Source organism: Sebastes umbrosus, chromosome 8, assembly GCF_015220745.1.
Source record: "Sebastes umbrosus isolate fSebUmb1 chromosome 8, fSebUmb1.pri, whole genome shotgun sequence".
Classification (NCBI taxonomy): domain Eukaryota; kingdom Metazoa; phylum Chordata; class Actinopteri; order Perciformes; family Sebastidae; genus Sebastes; species Sebastes umbrosus.
Window position 1 is genome coordinate 23569938 of NC_051276.1, and position 20281 is coordinate 23590218.

General features: G+C 40.1%; 1 protein-coding gene across 1 annotated transcript in view; it reads right to left on the reverse strand.

The window, feature by feature from the left end:
- The window catches only part of slc15a4 (solute carrier family 15 member 4), a 33442-nt gene extending 13774 nt beyond the window's left edge, over positions 1–19668 (reverse strand). Inside the window, exons 1-7 of the mRNA XM_037777583.1 lie at positions 19475–19668; positions 17685–18304; positions 13941–14233; positions 13100–13241; positions 11651–11722; positions 9248–9428; positions 4426–4584 (exon numbers count right to left, since the gene is read on the reverse strand). Of these exons, the coding sequence (XP_037633511.1) occupies positions 4426–4584; positions 9248–9428; positions 11651–11722; positions 13100–13241; positions 13941–14233; positions 17685–18263 (1426 nt within the window). The 5' untranslated portion in view covers positions 18264–18304; positions 19475–19668. The remainder of the gene's footprint in view (positions 1–4425; positions 4585–9247; positions 9429–11650; positions 11723–13099; positions 13242–13940; positions 14234–17684; positions 18305–19474) is intronic.
- Positions 19669–20281: the final 613 nt, after the last annotated feature.

Consider the following 20281-nt stretch of genomic DNA (forward strand, 5'->3'; position numbering starts at 1 on the left):
TCCCTTGACCTCTGACCTCAAGATATGTGAATGAAAATGGGTTCTATGGGTACCCACGTGTCTCCCCTTTACAGACATGCCCACTTTATGATGATCACATGCAGTTTGGAGCAAGTCATAATCAAGTCAGCACACTGACACACTGACAGCTATTGTTGCCTGTTGGGCTTCAGTTTACCATGTTATGATTTGAGCATATTTTTTTATCCTAAATGCAGTACCTGTGAGGGTTTCTGGACAATATTTGCCATTTTCTGTGTTATTAATTGGTTTCCAGTAATAAATATATACATATGTTTGCATAAAGCAAGCATATTTGCCCACTCCCATGTTGATAACAGTATTAAATACTTGGCAAATCTCCCCTTAAGGTACGTTTTGAACAGCAAAAAAAAAATGTATGATTAATTTGCGATTCATCACGATTAAATATTTTCATCGATTGACAGCCCTAATAAATATTTTTTTCCTCCTAAGGGCATCGTCAGAGGGGTGATTTTTCTTTCTTAGAAAATAACATTAGCCTTTAACATTTTCAAAAGTGCAATACATTAATTAAAACACTGTATGAGATCCTTTTGCAAAAGTTTGTGCATATTTGTATTGCCTGAAAGCCGACAAACTTGGATGGTGTACAAGCAAAGAATTACCCGTCGTCCTACAGGACTGGGGGATTGTAGCGAGGAAGTTTTGACGGCAACGGAGGTTTTACACAGATTTATTCAAACAGAAGAAGACTAAGGGGAAATACTCCTCTTAACCAGACATATGTCACAGTTCTGTCAGCCAATTTTCCTTGAGGTAAGCCCTGCGGGATGGTATGGAGGGGGAGAGGAGAGTACGTTTATTTTAAGGATCCCTATAGCTTTGTTATGTCTGGATTTGACTTTCATAGGGACCCTGATAGTTTTCTTGCAAATTCCAGTGTTTTAAAGGAGCCTTATGGAGTTCTGTTCAAGGGTTTTTATAACACCCAAGCTTATTAAACAAATTTCCGCACTCATGGATTTTAAACTTAAAGATGACGAATGTGAATGTTCATTCGTACAAACGCCCTGCAGTGACTGGATCGACTTGATAATCCTCCCACCGTGGTGAGGGGGAGAAAAAAAGTCTTAAATATTAATGGTTCAATCTTCACTCTTGATATAGAAATAAAGTGAGTGCTAAATAGAAGAGCCCACAACAGCATGACCCGTAGTAATAGGAGAATGACTCAATCATGGCTCCAGGCCTTTACAAATTCGAATCACTAAGATAACTGAGGCCTGAAGCCATGATCACGACTGTAGAGGAAAAGGCACTAATGGAGAAAAGAAAAAGCTGTAGACACACAACAGATAAACACAATACAAGGCAGATTTCTGTTGTTGTTTCTATATCATCACATTCAGTGCACTTCTCACAAACACAAACTTCCCTCATTTAATAAAGGAGATATTTGTTACATTCTTGTCTCGCGGCCGTTATTTGATATAACATTAGAGCAATTTCTCACTTTGTCACATTATTGCATTACTGGAGCAATATGGCCTTACTTCTCGTAGCTTTTAATGAAATGGCATTTCCTGTTTAGGTCAAAGCTCACCAAAAGAAAAAGAAGAAGGAAAAGGAAAGATCTGGCTTGCTGAGCAGTTTTCAGCTGATACCCTGAAAGTATCAAAAAGAAGTCTGCGGCTGTCAGTTCCAGCATGAACTATTCTGACCTGCTTTGATTCAATGCTTTTCTTTTTAATCATTTTTTCCGGAGAAGAACAGGGGAATCTATTTCTCCGAGTGAAAAAGCAAAACACTGCTACATTTCCAGTGAAGGATTATGGGTGGCCTCGTATTGATGAGCATGTGTCTTCGGATGATATTTACTGGGATGAATCATCTGAGCAGCAACACTAAAATACAACTTTGAATTCACATCAGACCTGGGACCCGAATCACAAGCTTGCTGGTGTGAAAAGTTTCAGGTCAGAAAACATTCTTAGAATTGTGATATTTCTGGTAGTCGATAAAAGATTAAAAGCTATTCACAAAGAATTTCACCGATCATGAAGACAGCTTCTAAGGTCAGAAAATAACGACTAAAGGAGGAAGGTTATTACAAAACTTGGGACTTTCAGAAAGAGTTGAAGGGATAGTTCAGGTGTTTTGAAGTGGGGTTGTATGAGGTACGTATCCATAGTCAGTGTATTACTTACAGTAGATGACGGCCAACATGCCCCCAGCTTGGAGAAGCTGACAGCACGAAACAAAAAGCAATGTACTGCTGTGGACGGGGCCAACAAAACGTATTTTAGCCACCTCAAAGAAAGGCTCTCCTAAAAAAATCAATATCAGTTTAAGATCACGCTGTATTTAGAATACACTTTCAGTTCAGTTCCCTGTCAGAAAATATTCTAAATATAGCGTACACTTAAAATGATATTGATTTTTTTAGGTGGCTAAAATACGTTTTGCTGCCGGCCCCGTCCACAGCAGTACATTGCTTTGCTTCTGTGCGGTAACTCCCGTCAATTTCTCCAAGCTGGGGGCGTGCCGACCGTCATCTACTGTAGGTAATACACTGACTATGGATACGTACCTCATACAACCCCACTTCAAAACACCTGAACTATCCCTTTAAGTTACTAGTTCATGACTAGTGGCATGTAGTTATACAGATACTTTTGCCTTATAGAGTGGTGTAGGGAAGTTAGAATCGCACTGGTTCCCACGACGTTCCATTAGATTTTGGATTATTGCAGAAAATAAATTCTGTGGCAAACACACCTTTATGATACTGACACGTTTTGTTCCATAAGATAATCTTCACAAATGAACACCACTTTTATGATTTTTGAAGCGTGAATGCAATCGCCAGAAGTAAAAAGCTAACGTTAGGCTATAAACGAACTACACCACGGTCGCATGAGCGCAAGTACACACCACGAGGCTTTAAAGGCGGACGAGTCGGCACGATGACGTTTTGTAGTCTCATTTAGCCACTTGTTAAGACATACAGTATAAAAGCTTAAAAATTCACAAGTGGGATATCTATTGATGTATCTTATGTCGTAGAACAAAACGTTAAAATCTCATCAGCTTGTGTTAACCACAGACCTTATTTCAGGCATCTAACCAAAAATATATTCAGAAAATCCATTGACTTCCAGACGAGGGAACCGGAAGTCCTAAAATGCAAACTCATTTCCCAGTTTTAGGCCTCATTCCTGCAGCACTCTGTTGTGCCAAGGTTCTGAGATATCTGCCCAAATGGAGATTAATCACATTCTGTTTGTGCTCTACAGTGAGAGATATGTCAGACTGCAGATTTTTTTTTTTCATACCCTTTACATCATGGAAGCAATATCTCTGGTTGTACAGGGCCATTGTGGGCAATCTTGCAAATCAATGAGCCGGACCACTGTAATATACTGCTGGCTTTACAGTGAGCCAAGGACTTTTCCTTTGTTCCTGCAGTCATTAGAATCCACAGTATAATGCCTCTAAAAGTGGGGGTCGCGTTGCCTTCTTATAAGTATGTTTAAGACTCGTTCTCTGGCTCTTCGGTCTACATGCAAATATAGCTGTCAGCACCCTCACAGTGCTGGACAATTAAACATACCTCCATGTTCTGTGTATTCAATGTGTCTCTATGAACAGTTTTACAGCTGCGATAATTAAGAGTTGAACTTGCAATGCAGTGTAGGTCATTATAATTTGTTAGTATTCTCTCTCTAGAGTGTGATTTAGTATGGGAGAGAAGGCAGGGCATACATTGTGATTACCATTTCTTATGCCGGTATAAAGTATATTTAAGTTCATAGTGGTAAATGTCAACACACCAGCTGACTGAACATGGAGGTGATATGTGATGTTAATTGTGTTGTTACTGTGACTACAACCCTCAGGGATACGTGCTACAATGCGAGGTGTGTATCTGTGTATTCATCCATCTTATTATCGGTTATATTATTATCTGTTTGCACTACAAGAAGAGGAAGGGCGCTAATGTGCAGCTGGTCACATCGTCATTTCGATTTTAAAAGGTTACTTTATCCACGCCGTATTTACAATATGTCCCATTATTGAACAATGTCTCGCAGTGATGAGAGAAAATCGGGATAATCAATTATCGATCGACTTGTTGGCCTATATACTCTGGACTACAAGCCACAAACACATATAGCTGGTGCAGGCAATGAATCACACAAACTGTTCAAAAGGAGTTTACACATTAGTCTTCATCGCATTCTGTTTAGAAGAATGGGCACTACGGTTTTCAGCCCACAATCCATTCAGAGTGGCTCAGTGTGAAGGTGATTCAGACCAGCTCTACCCACAAGGCTAATCACTGGAGGATACTAGTATTTCACTGTTAGTCTGAATCATCGCGTCTACCTGACCGCGGTGCTAAATGAGACACAAGAGATGTCAAAACAACAACTGTACCTGCAATGCTGGCAAAGACTTCGCTGACCCCTATCAGCACATATTGAGGCACTTGCCACCATATGGGTAAATCTGCCGCGTAGTAGATAATGTCGCCAATCCACTGGTCAATGAGGCCGTTTGATTTGATGATCTCCAGGCGTTTGGTCTCCAGAATACCTGAGGGGGTCAGACACAGAAAAAAAATGCACATTTGCATAATTAGCTGAGGGAGAAAAGTTGGACAAAGCAACATCTAACTTTAAAGCACAGAATTTCAGTCTGTGGGTATGTCCTTAGCATATCTGGAGAACCGCTCATCCGATCGACTTCACACTTGGAGGGTGTATTGCTGGTGTATCCATGGGGTGCTTTGTCAAACGTGACACATTCAATATTAATAAACTTTGAAAAAACAAGCAACACCACTCTGTGCAGCAGCGCGACCTAGGTGTGTTGGTTTTTCCGGTGAACCAGAGTGTATTTCACTGTTATTTCTGACCCGGAGTAGCCGCAACTTGGGTGTCTGATGCAGCTACGTCATGGCAGGTGTATTGCTCCGGACCCAAGGTAGTGCAGCGTCGAGTCTTTTGTTGTTTGTATGAGCAGTTCTCGAGAAAGCTGCGAGCAGCAACACCGCAGGCCAAGCAATCGCCTGTTCTGAACAGGCATGTTTTCAATAGGCACTGTACTAGTACATACCAAACTAAAGAAAAATCGGGTGAATTTAAAGGCTCGTATAGTTCAGTCAGTAAGAAGAAACACGTGTTAAAGTATTTAAAATCCGTGACGCCAACAAACAGCCGAACGCTGCCAGAGTTAGAGGATTCAGTGACAGTCCATTAAGCATTTAACTAGTGTTAAGGCTACCCTACCACTTCATTAAGATCACATCTGCATGCTTCCATATTATGGCAGTTAGTAATGGAACAGTGCAGACGGTTCAATAATAAGAGCCAAGCAGTTGTCATCAACCGCTGCCGCCTCCCGAAAGCTTTATTCGATAGAGCTATTATCATGTAACCAGCGGCTATTTCCAGATAACTCCCAGAGACAGCCTCCTATCATAACTACACTTAATGCTGTATTTGAGAGGAGTTGTGGCCTTGTAATCCGGGCTATCCTATAATACCAGACATCTCGGGCAGTGTGGCCACTGGGCTGCCTAGAGCAAGAGTCACACTATAAACACACACCCTTGCTTTTTTTCCCCTCTTTACTAAACAGCACACATCAGACAGCGCAGTGTGATCCCTGGCAACTCTGCTCCAGCTTTTATATAAAAAAAATGAGATGCTCTTGGACACCTAAAAGCCATTGAGCTGTAACCAAAGCAGATTAGCGTATAAAGTTAAGAGAATGTGATAAAACATGCGGAAAAAAGAAATCTCTTCAAAAGCAATGTCAACGCAGCTTTTCAGAGCCGGCCCCAGTGTGTGGTTGAAGTCTGGGACCTAGGACAGATCAGAAACAGTGCGCTGTCCGCTTGACAGCATGACTTCAGCTGTCCCTTTACACTACACGGGAGGTCCAGCTGTCCCTGTGCCACACGAAACGCTGTGAAATATCGCTGCGACAATGACATCATGACAAATTCCTGCATATTTGTTGCACATGGTGATGAAAGTGATTCTAACTGTGAACAGCAGTGGTGTGTGGTCAATGTTGTGGTCAATGTTGTGGACACAGAGTGACGGGCGGACAATGCTACGTGTTGGCACTGGCCGTTCTCCGGGCAAAAGATGCCACGCTTGGTCATTCACAACTCTCCATCTGTCAGTCTCTGAGTGAATACAACATGATTTTCAGCTAGTGGATAGATGCAGATAAGCACTGAGGACACGCAGAAAGTCGGCTGAGGGAAATGCAGTTCAAAATGTAATAAGGCAGCTCCCAGGAGTCAATGTGTGTAACTGAATTAATGTGAAGCGAGGCCATGCAGGGGATAAACAGCACACGGGCTCAGCAAATTATTCACGGATGAATAATTGTTAAAATAAGGTGCAGATACAATATCATTAATATCTCAATAACCCATTATACAAAGTACACTGCAGTACAAATTTGATCAAGTCGTCTGATTTGACTACTAAAATCCAGGTCAGAACTGTGTTGCACTCTAGTTGTGTATTCACCTACTGTTCTTCTGTGACCAATGGCCACACCACTGCACCATCATAAACCCTTTCTCTCCACTCCCAGGACTCAAAATGGTTTTCTGCAATATTCAGAAATTTCATTTAGCCTGAATTCAAATGCAGGGATTGCACTTTCTTCCAAGAAGCCAAATGGAAAAGTAGATACCTAAATAGCTTTTTGAACATCCGAAAATGAACACGTTAGAGCACCTTTCCTACCAGGAATGAATCATGTCCTCTGAAAAGAAAATATAACTTTAAACGGGAAAAGTAGACACATTAGATGTGGTTCACATCTCTCTGATTGAAAAGGATGTTTTGGGTGGGCTAAGTCGGGCTTTAATAACTCGCTAGAACATCTGAAGAACATTTTCCCTCAACAAACTTTCTCATCTCTTCTTCAATGAAAGTTTAGTCCAGCAGACACACATAGATGTTTAGATGGGTACTCTTGCCTTTCATCTATGGATCACACACTCTGTCTATTGATCATACTCACCACTAACTGTATAAACAGCTCCTTGAATCAGCCACTAGTCATATCATAGGACTAGTGGCTGATTCACATATACACATACAGTATGACTCATATGTGAACTTGGATTTGAGCTATCATAAGGTGAGCTTTTACCATATATGGACAAATGCAATGCTTCTTTTAAGATATATATTGAACCACATTACCGTGTTTTATACGTATTGGCCTGTTGACCATGTGCCCTTTTACTAGGGCTGTAAATTGATTAAAAGATTTAATCGCGATTAATGGCATGATTATCCATAGTTAATCGCTATTAATCGCACATTTTTTAAACTGTTCAAAATGTACCTTTAAAGGCAGATTTGTCAAGCATTAAATACTCTAATCAGTATGGGAGTGGACAAATATGCTTGCTTTATGCAAATGTATGTTTATATTTATTATTGGAAATCAATTTACAACACAGAACAATGACAAATATTGTCCAGAAACCCTCACAGGTACTGCATTTAGCATACAAAATATGCTCAAATCATAACATGGCAAACTCAAGCCTAACAGGCAACAACAGTGGTCAGTGTGTCAGTGTGCTGACTTGACTATGACTTGCTCCAAACAGCATGTGATTATCATAAAGTGAGCGTGTTAGTAAAGGAGAGACTCGTGGGTACCCATAGAACCCATTTTCATTCACATTTCTTGAGGTCAGAGGTCAAGGGACCCCTTTGAAAATGGCCATGCCAGTTTTTCCTCGCCAAAATGTAGCATAAATTTGGAGTGTTATTTAGACTCCTTCTTGACAAGCTAGTATGACATGGACAATAGATTCCTTAGGGTTCCTAGTTTCATATGATGTCAGTATCTTCACTCTGGCTTTAAAACGGACCCCGCTACAATCGTAAAATTGTAAGTTGCGTTAATGCGTTAAAGAAATTAGTGGCGTTAAAACAAATTTGCGTTAATGTGTCATTATCGCGTTAACTTTGACAGCGCAACCTTTCACACATTCTGTTGTCAAGAATTAATACCTTTATTATGCAGATGAGGATTCAGAGAACTACCAGTTTGTGAATATGGCATCTCACATACAGTAAGTATGATCTTATTTGGCGGCTCCCGTGTACTTGCTGGAAAGTGCATTCATTGAGCCGCTCATGCAGCACACACATACAAAATTGCTATTCAATCTGGACTCAAAAAGCACTCGGTAAAATCATTTGAAACAATAGGGCTGCCCAGACCTCTAATAGGTGCTTTAAGGCTTAGATTTAATGACGTAGCTAATCGGCTTATATTATTTGCTGTATTTAAAATTAAAATGTATCTTCAGTTTAATGGGTATGAACACAATATTTAATAAGCTCACAATAAAATTTGATTATCCTTCACAATTGTTGTCAAATTTGATTCAGTGCATCGTTAACAGTCAATTGGCAATCTGGTTGAAGCACACCAGTCAATATCTAGAAGGTCACTAATGACAGAACATGTTCATATTCTATGTGGCGGATGTATTGTGCATCTGAGAAAGGGCAGAGGTTGTGGAAAATATAATGTGCATTGATTCTCAGGGGTGTTACTGATTTGCTTTCTTCCAGCCTGCGGGCTTGTCTCTCTCAAAACATTTTAGCCTGGATGTATCAATGCTGCAGCACCCGCTGACAGGCCTGGCCTAGACTTCACTTCCAAAATAATCCACACAGTGTAGAAGTGAATAGGACTGAGCAGCGCTGCCGCATGCGGGTGCAGTCACTCAGGACCAAAAAAGTAAGATGCCACAGCTCCCCCTGTGCTCTACAGGGCGAGGAAAGAAGACAACGATGTTTTTTCCCTTTGCCAGGGGGAAACTGATGTTTTGATTCAGGGACAAATAATACATCTGTGACAGACCATCTGCTGAGTCCCGAAAAAAGCAATACAGTAAAGGCAACCATTAGTTAGGATTAGCCAAATACCTGTAAATCATACTTAGAGCAGATCACAAGATGTGTCAGCAGCTGTCATATTAGTACCATGTTTCAGAAGTCCTACAAAAACAGTATTTACAAATTAAATGAATAAATGATGTAGCTGTAGGCACTACAGCTGCATTGCTCATTGCCTAGGAAGTACTGACTGCATGTGCCATTTACCACAAGTGCTAACTTGGTTGTTTCATTAGTGTTTGTCTGGCCCACTCATGTGACAGCAAGCGTTGAGAGAACATGTCTGTTTTTGCACTCACCCGCTGCCACGGCCGACCACATGACGAAGAACATCCCCACCGCGATCCTCTTCAGAGGGGAAGGCAGCAGGCCGCGGCGCTTCAGGATGGGGTCCACTACTTTGTCCTTAAGGGGAATCAGCATAAGGATGAGCACTGCGTCAAACATGGTGAGCCAGGCGGCGGGGAAGTGGAACGTCATCTGTGGGGGATCCAGAGGAGAAGAAATGAGGTGCAAAAAGCAACAAAGCATGAAAACTACAGAGAATGTCATTCCAACACAGTTCACCATGTGTTTGTGTGCATAAGAGTGTGCATGTGTGTGTGTGTGTGAGAGAGAGTGAGTGTGTGTACTTGGGGCTTGATATTGCTTTGGCACCCCCAGGTGGTCAAAACCAAACATAATGAAATGAAAAATGTTTATTCATTTGCTATTCCTATTATCTTAAGTAATATTATTGTTTTACATGCTTATCTATTAAATGTTTAAGTTGCATACAAGACAAAGTGTACCTGACTGAATCAAAAAATAAGTAGTATTTAGTAATAGTAGTACCATAAAGTGCAAGTGAAATATCACTCTGATAGAAAATCCATTGTGAGCATACAAAGTTAAGGAAATATCTCATTGACTGAGCAATGAACGACTGCAAACTGCTGGAGATGTTTTTTGCAATTCAAATTCCAAGTGCCATATGAGCTCCTGATGTGTCTCCGGTTTAACACTTCTGATGGCATCATTTATTCTCAAATTGAATTTCCATTTCTTGGGAATAACCGCTGGCGATCTATACGCAGCTCCTCAGAGAGTGTTTCCCTCCCCTGTTTGTGTATTATCATATTTAAAATGATAGAAAATGTGCTAAGGGAGACTTCTCCTTTGCCAAGGTAAGCCAGGCATGAGTGACGAAGGTGTCCCATCAGGCCCAGGTCTGTGGTGGGCATGATGTTCTGCTTTTTCTACTTCCCCAAATGGACTACAGACATATGTACTGTATGTATACACTCTATATCATGGTTGCCAGGTTGGGAAGTCAAAGAGATTATTATATATATATATATATATTAGGGAAATAAGAAGGAAAAAAAGCTAAAGGTGTTGGGAATCTGGTGTGTGAATTTGGAATTTATTTTATTCATTTATTTATATTTCTTCATCATTTAAAATGTTTTAATTTAAATTTATTTTAATTTCATAATTTCTATTTATTCAATTATTTTTCTATTTGATTTCATGAATATAATAATAATAATAATAATAATAATAATAATAATAATAATAATAATAAATATTATATTATTATTCTCATGATTTTTTCTCCTCCCTTGTTTTTCAATTTACAGTTACTACCTGTTATTATATGTGCATATTACCGCATATAACCGCTGGCAATCTATACGCAGCTCCTTGGAGTGTTTTCCTCCCTTGTTTGTGTATTATCATATTCAATATCATATAAAAAGTGCCAAGGCAGACTTTTCTTTGTTTCCTTGAAGAGACAGTATTTGTGCAGCTTTGCCATTGAAATGTGTCAGGTGAGGTGAGGGAGCACATCACAGACGCATCTAATCTCACTTCCCTTTTGATGTTGAGAAGTGTCGAGGCTGGTAGCAGAAAAGGCTCAGTTTCATTTTTGATACTTGGTAAATAGTATGTGAAGGGGGGGGTGCTCTTAAACACGGTTAAACACGGTGGAATATGTGTAAGCAAAAGTATGTTAGACCGTTTCAGTGTCACAAGTCTCAGTGTATATTATTGTGAAATGTAAGAATATATACAGTACATAATGTATAGCCCTAGGTCAGATCGTGTGGTTTATTGGCAAGGGTTTCACTTCACATTTCCATGAAGTCAGTCACCTCAAGCATTCTACTAAAAAAGAAGAACAGGCGTATTATACATACTACACTACACTAGTATTTTTCCAATTTCATCACTTTTAGACCTTTGATTTTTGAGGAGCCGTATGTCATGTGGAGTCACTGAGGGGGTTCAGTCATCAAAGCCCTCCAGAACATAACATACAATCTGTCAGAGGGAGACAGCAGCAACACTAGTCAGGAAGAAGCAGTTGGAGGCGCTGCTGCAGAGAGGTACAATCACAGCCAGGTTGCTAATCTGGGAGGTATTAGTCTATGAAGTAAAGTTCTGGCTTAATCCCCAAGGCATTACCAACCTTTGCTGCTGCCTCCAGCTGTTGCCTAGCACAGTGTGTCAGTGACCTACTGACTCCTTTAGTTTCAGCAGTGAAAAAATCTAGTTCAAACCTACTTATGAGGAGGCACGTTAGAGCTCCAAACTGGTATGTTTAACTCAATAGAATTAGACAGTATTTGCTTAACATGTCACCACACTGCTGCTATTTATTTGAAATGAAACAAGAAACGTGTACTTGGACTGGGAGTGTCTCCACTTTAGGTTACCTTGTCAGCGCCATAGGTGTTATTACCAGGGATCTTCAGATGGAGGCTCTGCAGGATGTACGTTGTCTGCATCTGCAACACAGTAAAGAAGATTAGAGCCTCAGCGTGAGGTAATTCTCCACTTCAGGACCACCAGGGTGTCTGGTGCAAAACCGCTCTATTCCATTATTGAAACGGAAAAAATAATCTTCCCTTGTATTAACATGTGCGTGTGCACAGCTGCATCCAGAAAGCTTATAGTCCCATATTAAACTCCTTCATATTTTTGTGTGAAACGTGGCTAATACATTTTGATTCAACCTAAAGGGATAGTTCGGGTGTTTTGAAGTGGGGTTGTATGAGGTACTTATCCATAGTAGGTGTATTACTTACAGTAGATGGCTGTCGGCACGCCCCCAGCAGAAGTGACGACAAGAGTTGTTATGATACCGATATCAGTATAAGAAATGATTCTCCGATTCTGCCCAAAATTCGGGGTCGGATATCGGCGAGTACGCCAGTCTATGCCCCGATCGGATACAGAAAAATCAACTTGTTTAACTGGATTATTTTATAATTTTTTATATTATTAATTTATGTTCATTGTAACTGACAAATTGAATAATAAAAGAAAGTTCTATTGCATTCATTCTCTCTTATGAATTTGTTCTTATTTTACAAAGGGTTTAAACTTGGCCAGGCCATACAACAAAGATAGTAATCATATTGCATACATACATGGACAGCAGTAAACAGCTGTTTAATAATAATAATAATAATAATAATAATAATAATAATAATAATAATAATAATAACTATATATATTTTTAAAATATTAAACACTGGTATCGATTCGGTACTCGGTATCGGACGATACCACAAGTTCAGGTATCGGAATCGGTATTGGGAAGAAAGAAAAAAATGGTATCGGAACATCTCTAGTACCAACACCAGAGCAAAGCAATACAGTGCTGTGGACGGGGACAGCAGAAAAACACATTTTAGCAACCCAAAAAAAAAAAGACTCACCTAAAAAACCCATTATCGGTATCAGTGTATGTGCTGTCAAACAGCCCTTTCCCTCTCCTATCCGACGGGGAACTGATCTGAAGGTGAAACTTATCTATGTTCTCTCCAAAGCCAGCAGGCTCAGATGTCATAAACAGTGTAGATAAGTTTCACTTTCTGTTCAGGTTGTCACCGGAAAATATTCAAAAAATAGCGTACACTAATATAGGAAATCAATTTCTTTAGATGGGCCTTTCTTTTAGGTGGCTGAAATACGTTTTTCTGCCGTCGCCCTCTACAGCACTGTATTGCTTTGCTCTGGTGTTGGTGCTGTCGGTTTCTCGATGCCGGGGGCGTGCAGACCGTCATCTACTGTAGGTAATACACCTACTATAGTTAAGTCCCTCATACAACCCCACTACAAAACACCCAAACTATCCCTTTAAAGTGGGTTAACCTTACCTGGAAGTACACAGTCCAGTATGGGATGAGGGCAAAGAAAACTGGGAGGATTTTCAACACAGCTTTCACTTCCTCTACTTTCTCCTCTGGATATTTTCCTCCGTAGGTCACTTTGGCGCTGTCTAGCAGCGATGGTTTGTTGCTTCATGGGAATAAAAGAGAAAAATAACCTTTAAAATATGATTTAAAACTACAGTGTGATTGATAGCATAACACAAACAAATACAGAATACACTAGAGTTATTATAAACTCTTGAAGTCTGCCTTTTTTTGTGAACATCTTACCCTTAAATAAAAGCACTTCTAGAGATAGGAAAGAAACTTTATTCTAAAGCCTATAATCCACCTCTCTGGAGAAAATGTCTTAATATGGAATTTCTTGAAAGGCAGCGGGATTGGCCAATTTAAAATATTCAATGTCAAGTTTTTGAACCAATTGAGCTGCTTTGGTTCAAAGTCAAGTAACAGCACTTGAGAATAACTTTCACCACAGGGAATGAAGATGAATGCCCGGACCAGTGGAAAGAAAAGAATTATACAGGGGGGGATCAAAGGAGGCTTTAACATAAAGGTATACCAACAACACCTAGCTGTGTTATTCCGCTGGAGACATCATCCCACTTAACTTTGTCATGAACAAAAAATACTTGCTTCACTGCTGGAAAGAGCCTTCCCATTGAGATTGATGAATGCTTTGCCAGAACACGGTTATTGTGAGCGTGCTGTTTGTCATTGAGGGAATGACTTTAATATTTTTACTGCCTGACAATACAGTGTGATATCGTCTTATTTCCCATCACTACATAAAATGCTCTGAAATGAGGTGACATGCTGCTCTCACCGGAGCAGGCTAGGCTCCTTAGGTTTCTTGGAGCAGCAGGCGAAACCCAGGATCTTGAACATATCTGTGAAGGCGCTGCCGTCGGCGGGCTTGGTGATGAAGACGGCGCGGCCCAGGTGGAAGACCAGGAAGGAGACCCCGAGACACGCGGTGGGGATGATGTAGCCGAGCTCGAAGCTGAGGTTTTGCTGGATGTAGGCAACACCTCCCAGAGACACGATGGCTCCCAAGTTGATGCACCAGTAGAACCAGTTGAAGAATCTGCGCGTGGCCTCTGGTCCTCGGTCTTTGACCTGAGATCACATACAGTGCAGGATGACAGCAATCATGTCATTGTAAGTTGGTCACAGGGAGAATGTAAAAAAAGTTTGTCATAGAAAAGACCTTAAACTCTGAACATTGCTCCAGGTGTGTACCAGTTTGATTGTCAACTAGCAGCATTTGTCAGCTATAAAATATGAAAGTGTAGTCATCAGCACTTCATCAGTCACATGAGGAAATAACTCCACCAGGAAGACCAAATCTTGTGCATTTAAATGGCACAAACGATTGCAACAGACATCAAACTACAAAATGTATTGTATAGACCAGGGGTTCTCCAACTTTTTGGGGCCAGGGACACCTTACAGGGGAGAACATTTTGCAAGGACCCCCTCATAATCATAACACTGATTAAGCATAATGCTACTACCATTTGTAGTCGATGCCATCGGAACTATTTGTATTCTAAAACTTTTCAACCTTTTATACTTTTCAAGTAATTGATTTTAAAAGCTTTCAGAAAATGAACAGTAGCAAGACTTTAAACTTACAAGCCTAAAACAGACTTTCGGTAGGTGCTTCAACTTAAAGATAATGAACTTATTATATTTTACCCCAAAGCTAACATGGTGGGAGTAACGGCTATAATATGTTTGTTTTATTGGGTCCCCATCTGTGAATATGCACTTTTTAAGTGAGTGCCACAGACCCCTGGGGGTCCCCGAACCCCACTTTGAGAATCACTAATATAGACCTACTTGTAAAATCCTGATAATACATGACAGAAAAGACAAACTGCGCTGAAAAAGAGGAACATGATCACAAGCTGAAACTGACAGGGATGTGACGTCACATGAAAATGTCTGTATTTAGTGTAATGTAACTAATAGGGGAACCTTTTTGCAGCCCTATTATTGCATGGAATGTCTATAGCCATATGAAATTTGTAGACAACAAGATTTTTTTTATAACTTGAGGGATAATCAAAATAAACCGCAACTTTTTGTTTATTCCTTATCTGCTTACAGAATTTGCTATGATAGCCGACACCATTAGCTCAAAAAAAACGCAATAAATTCAGGCAAATGTCTATACAAGCAAATAATATTATTCTCATAAAAGCACAGATCCATTCCGCATGCAGTTATCCCCGTGGAGGAAAAAGATTTTATCATTGCGTGATGAAGTGGAAATGTCTTTTATATATGAGCAAAAAAGATGCAGCGGTACAGCTACAATTAACTATTGGGGAGATAATGTCACGGCCTTCACAAGCCAATGCTGAGCATAAATCTTTCTGGGGTTCCTCTCTGCAGTTTGTGCAGTGTCAGTTAAAAATAATAATCATCACGCTCAAACGGACCACCTGATTGCCATGATGTGTTAACAAAAACTGCATTATGATACATTCTAAAATAATAGAGCGGGCTACTTTTATAGCACCGACGTTTAGTTTTGACACAAGATCAATCAGAGTAAGTGGTTGTGTTCCCTCCAGCCTTTAGTTGTGTCAGGACAAGACACACATCGAATTTACTATCTTGTTTCAGTGTTGACCCTCCATCAAATACGGAATATGATCAGGAAATATTACAATGATCATAGGCTGGTAGATATTACATCTGCAGTGACTCACAAAAGGACAAGAAAGACAGACATTACAGTTTCCTACCCTCTGTTTTCTGCTTAAATGTCATGTCCCAGTGATGCATCAGCAGCCCCAGTAATACTGTAACTTCATGATTACTATGATCAAGTTGCATATTAATAAAAAAAATACTCACAACATTGACTATGGCAATTTTCACACTGCAAGAGGGTGCAATTAATTTTTAGACAGAAATCAAGCTGCATGGAACAGAAAATATAAAATTTTACTCAAACCGAGGAAATTTCAAGTATTAACAGCTCCCACTGCCACTTGTTCAGGACTTTCAGCTGGAGGTCGACAGATAGTGGATTTTTAAAGGCCGATATAATAATGATAGTTTGGAGCAGAAAAAAACAGATAGCCGATTAACTGGCCAATATCTTCGTTTTTTCTACAGCAGCCTAGTCAGCTACTTTCGCATACGCCGTTTTTAATAAATCAGTTTTGTGTCACTCTGAATTTAATAATTCGTAAGAGATATCCTGACGTGTTATTTGGTGGATTACATCATTGGAAAATGTTCTATTTATTTGCAATGGGCGATGCGCTGTTCTGTGGCTTACAGTATGACTGGCCAGGATTACTTCTGCTGCGCGTCTCGTATATTGTTAAATGCCACTCTTACGAACCATTAATGTTGTGAATATTCCCACGGTAAGGAGGCGATTTCAATTTATGATTGGATTGTTGCGTGGCTGGATTATCTGGAAGAAAGAACGCCAAATTGATTCAGGAAGCAATTTAAAGCAACAGTGAATGATTTCTTTTCCTCCCTGTCTGGGACAAAGAGCTGATAGTGTTACGGTGTATATCCGAGAAAGAACTTTTTTTCTCCCTGTCTACCGTGACTTTGTGTATTGAGCCTTCATGCAAAACAGTGATGTAGTCCCCGCGTGACTGGTGGCGGCTGCGAAGCCATCGGCCACTATCAGAGCCCAGTTCCGCCGATAACGATAGTTTGTAAAATGTCCTATCGGCGGCAATTAATTGGCCAAATCGGTCTACCTATACTTTCACTTGGAGGAGAATTGGTGGGGAATTGTGCTTTAATTGATGCAGTTCATATTACATCTTTAATAAAGAAAGTAACATGTTCTGTCAAGTTTTACAATGACTTTTTGCTTCAACAATCTCTCTGATTTAGTCCAATTATTCCTGTTTTTTTCTCTGTTGTGTGCTGCTGTAAGATGTACCCGTCTCTGTGTTTCTCTTTTGCTTCCCTCCAATGTATGGATTTGGCTTGATGTTGTGTATTGGGTGGGTTTGAACATGATCAAAGGGAGCATTGACAGAAACGTGAAAATCGTGTAATGAGCGTAGTGGAACTAATCATATTCACCTCGCCAGTCCTCTTTTGAAAGGTTTTTCCTCTCTCAAGGTTAGATTATTTTGAAAAACAATGACTCCATTGAGGAACTTTCTCCATTTCTAGGATTGTTTCTTGTAGAGAGGCTGACATTATTTTATCACCGAACAAACGGATGTGTTTAGTTTCACTTCTGTTATTACCACCAAAATATCATTCCAGGCACTGTGTGTTTGTACTATACTGTGAGTGAGTGAGAGAGAGGGGTTATCATTGACTCTACATTATGCTAAATAAAAAATGTCAGCTTTATAATGGAAATACTTGTAATTGGCCATGATAATCAAGGCCATGCATGTCTAAATGAACTGTCATGGTGCGTAATCACATGACATGTCCGACCTCCATGACAACATACCCGATCTTATACAGGCCTGTGTCACAAAACAAATCTCCATGTGTACTTTCAACATTCCTTGTTTGATACAGACTTTGAGATCCGAAAGTAACATTGTTCATACTCTACCTGATCTGCCCCAAAGGGAGTGATGTTGGACTTCACAGTACCCACACCTATTGCAACTAAAAACAGTCCACCGTAGACTGCTGGAGCACAATATGTGGCGCGTACGGGGCAGGTGACATTGCTTGGAGGGGTACTGTTTGTGCTCAGACACTCAGCAGGTATCAAAGGAAACGCCAACATGTCCCCACACAGCTCTTTCCTGGTGTCTTCGTTTGAAAGGAAAGGGAAAAACATCATGCCAACAAAATATAGGACCAAACTTAAAGCTATTGTCCAGAATTTCCCAAGGTACGCGTCTGCCAACCAGCCTCCAAATGGTGAGATCAGGTAAGTGACTCCCATGAACACCAGAAGTGCCTGGCTCGACTGAGTGCCCTCCCAACGAAAGGCGTCGCTATTGAGAAAAAGGACCAGATTGGATGTGATGCCGTAGAAAGCAATCCTTTCTAACGATTCAGACAACAGGATGGCTGCACATGCTAGTCTTCTTCCCTCGAAAACTGATGGTTTTGGTGAAGGTCTGCTGTTGTCAGAGTCCAATAGAGGGGTGCTCTCGCTGGCATCCCTGTTGTTAGCCATTCTCAACCAACTTTAGGTTCTTGTTTAGTAAGAGTTCAAACCTGTAAAAGAAAATACAGAGGTTAAACACAGGCAAACTAAACATTGTCATCACACTGAGGAAAATACCTAACGTTAGCTGTACATAACATGTCCAAGAATAGCCCCTTTTCCTGTTTGCTCCTGCCTTTTATTAAACAAGATAACGATTTTATACTAAACTACAGCTTTTACTCCTGTGTGTTATATTCTATTTTAGCTTCTATCCTAGCTTTTATTTTTAGTTTCTAATCTTTAATGTTTTTTATATTTGTATAACTGTTTTAATTGTTTCAAATATGTTTATTAAGAAGCATGTGCATGTCAGTGATACAGACTTCTGTGGGGTGTGTATCATGCCTCATTTTTTATATATATCAACAAAAACAGACAATACTAGGAACCGAGGGCAAACAAAAATGGAGACAAGCGAATGCAAAAAACATAAGTAGTGAAAGGAAAACAAAACAAAACATGAATAAATAAATAAATAAATAAAACACAGACAACACCCTAAGGCACATAAATCAGGGATACATTGGCGACATATAGTATATACATAAACATGTGTATAACCAAAAGTGGATCTGGTTTTAATTGGACTTTAATGAAAATATTGCAACCCAAAAGTCCTGTATTTTAGGGCATAGTGCATAGCTATGGAGTAAATCTGCATCTGCTTGGACACATTTCTCACATATTGGTGACGTTTCTGGAAAGATTTTATGTAGTTTTACTTTAGAGTAATGTAACCTGTGCAGAATCTTAAACTATATCAAACAGTGTCTGGCATTCAAAGAACAGATGTGACTTCAAAATCTTGTCCCAGATGTTCTCAGCTATTCCTATCCCTAGGTCTTTTTCCCCAGCCCTTTTTTTATACAGCTCCTATCTACCTGCTGAAGGTCTTGCATTGTATTGTATATAAATGAAACTGGATGTTTATCTACTATACAGTCTCTCAGACACTGGTCTAGTTTAATAACTGTTTTAATGTTCTTTTGCACTTCGCAATGTTCTTGAATGTTTATGTAAAGCACTTTGAATTGCCCTGTTGCTGAACTGTGCTATACAAACAAAGCTGCTTTGCCTTGCTATATACATAACTACAATACTAGCTAGTATGAACCTCAAAGTAGCTTTAGCATAACGTTAGCTCTGTAAGAGTGTTGTTATACCAGGTTTTACATTACCTTTTAATTATTCAAACACGTCCCAGTGGTCTTCAATTATCTCCATTAACCCAAGAGCATATTGACCGCTCAAATGTTTCACTTCGTCTCGTCGTTAAATCAATACTTTGCCTAAAGGAGAACTGGAAGTCAACACAACAGAGAACAGTGTCTCATCACAGTACTACCGCGTGACACATACAGCCCAACAGTCAACAATCTGTCACGCTTACGTCGCTCTGGAGATACGTCAAAACGTAACCGACGTAACCGACGTGCTCTGTCAAGTGGTGAGGCAGCTGTAGCCTATAGTGATGTGTCGTCGCGAACGAGCCGGTTCATTGAGCCGGCTCGTTTGCGGTCGAGATGAGAAGAAGTGAGAGAGGTGGGTTGAATGAGATTGATTACAGGAATGAAAGCGAGGGTGTTGTATGCATCCATTTCTTGTGATGGTACAGTTGGTGTTTTTACTGTAGGAACTGCTGAAGGGTGCATGTTGAAGAAACGGCACTTAGGCTACTATAGGGATGATTGTGTGTTTAAAGTATGTGGGGCAAGTCACGCTTGGCCAGAGGAAGAGATTGAGAACAAAAAAAAATGCCTGAAACAAAATTGCAAACGGTCTTGTTTTTTTTTTTTTTTTACATATTTACATATTTTTATCTACATATCTTTTAAGTGAACGATAAGAGCCGGCTCCCGTCCGAGAGACGTTTTTTTTTTTTACTAATTCAAGGCAGAATGATAGGACGATCTTCTCTGCGCCACGGGGCACTCCATGAACTGACTGTGACTGAATGTTGTTTTAATGAGGTCCGTGCGACCAAT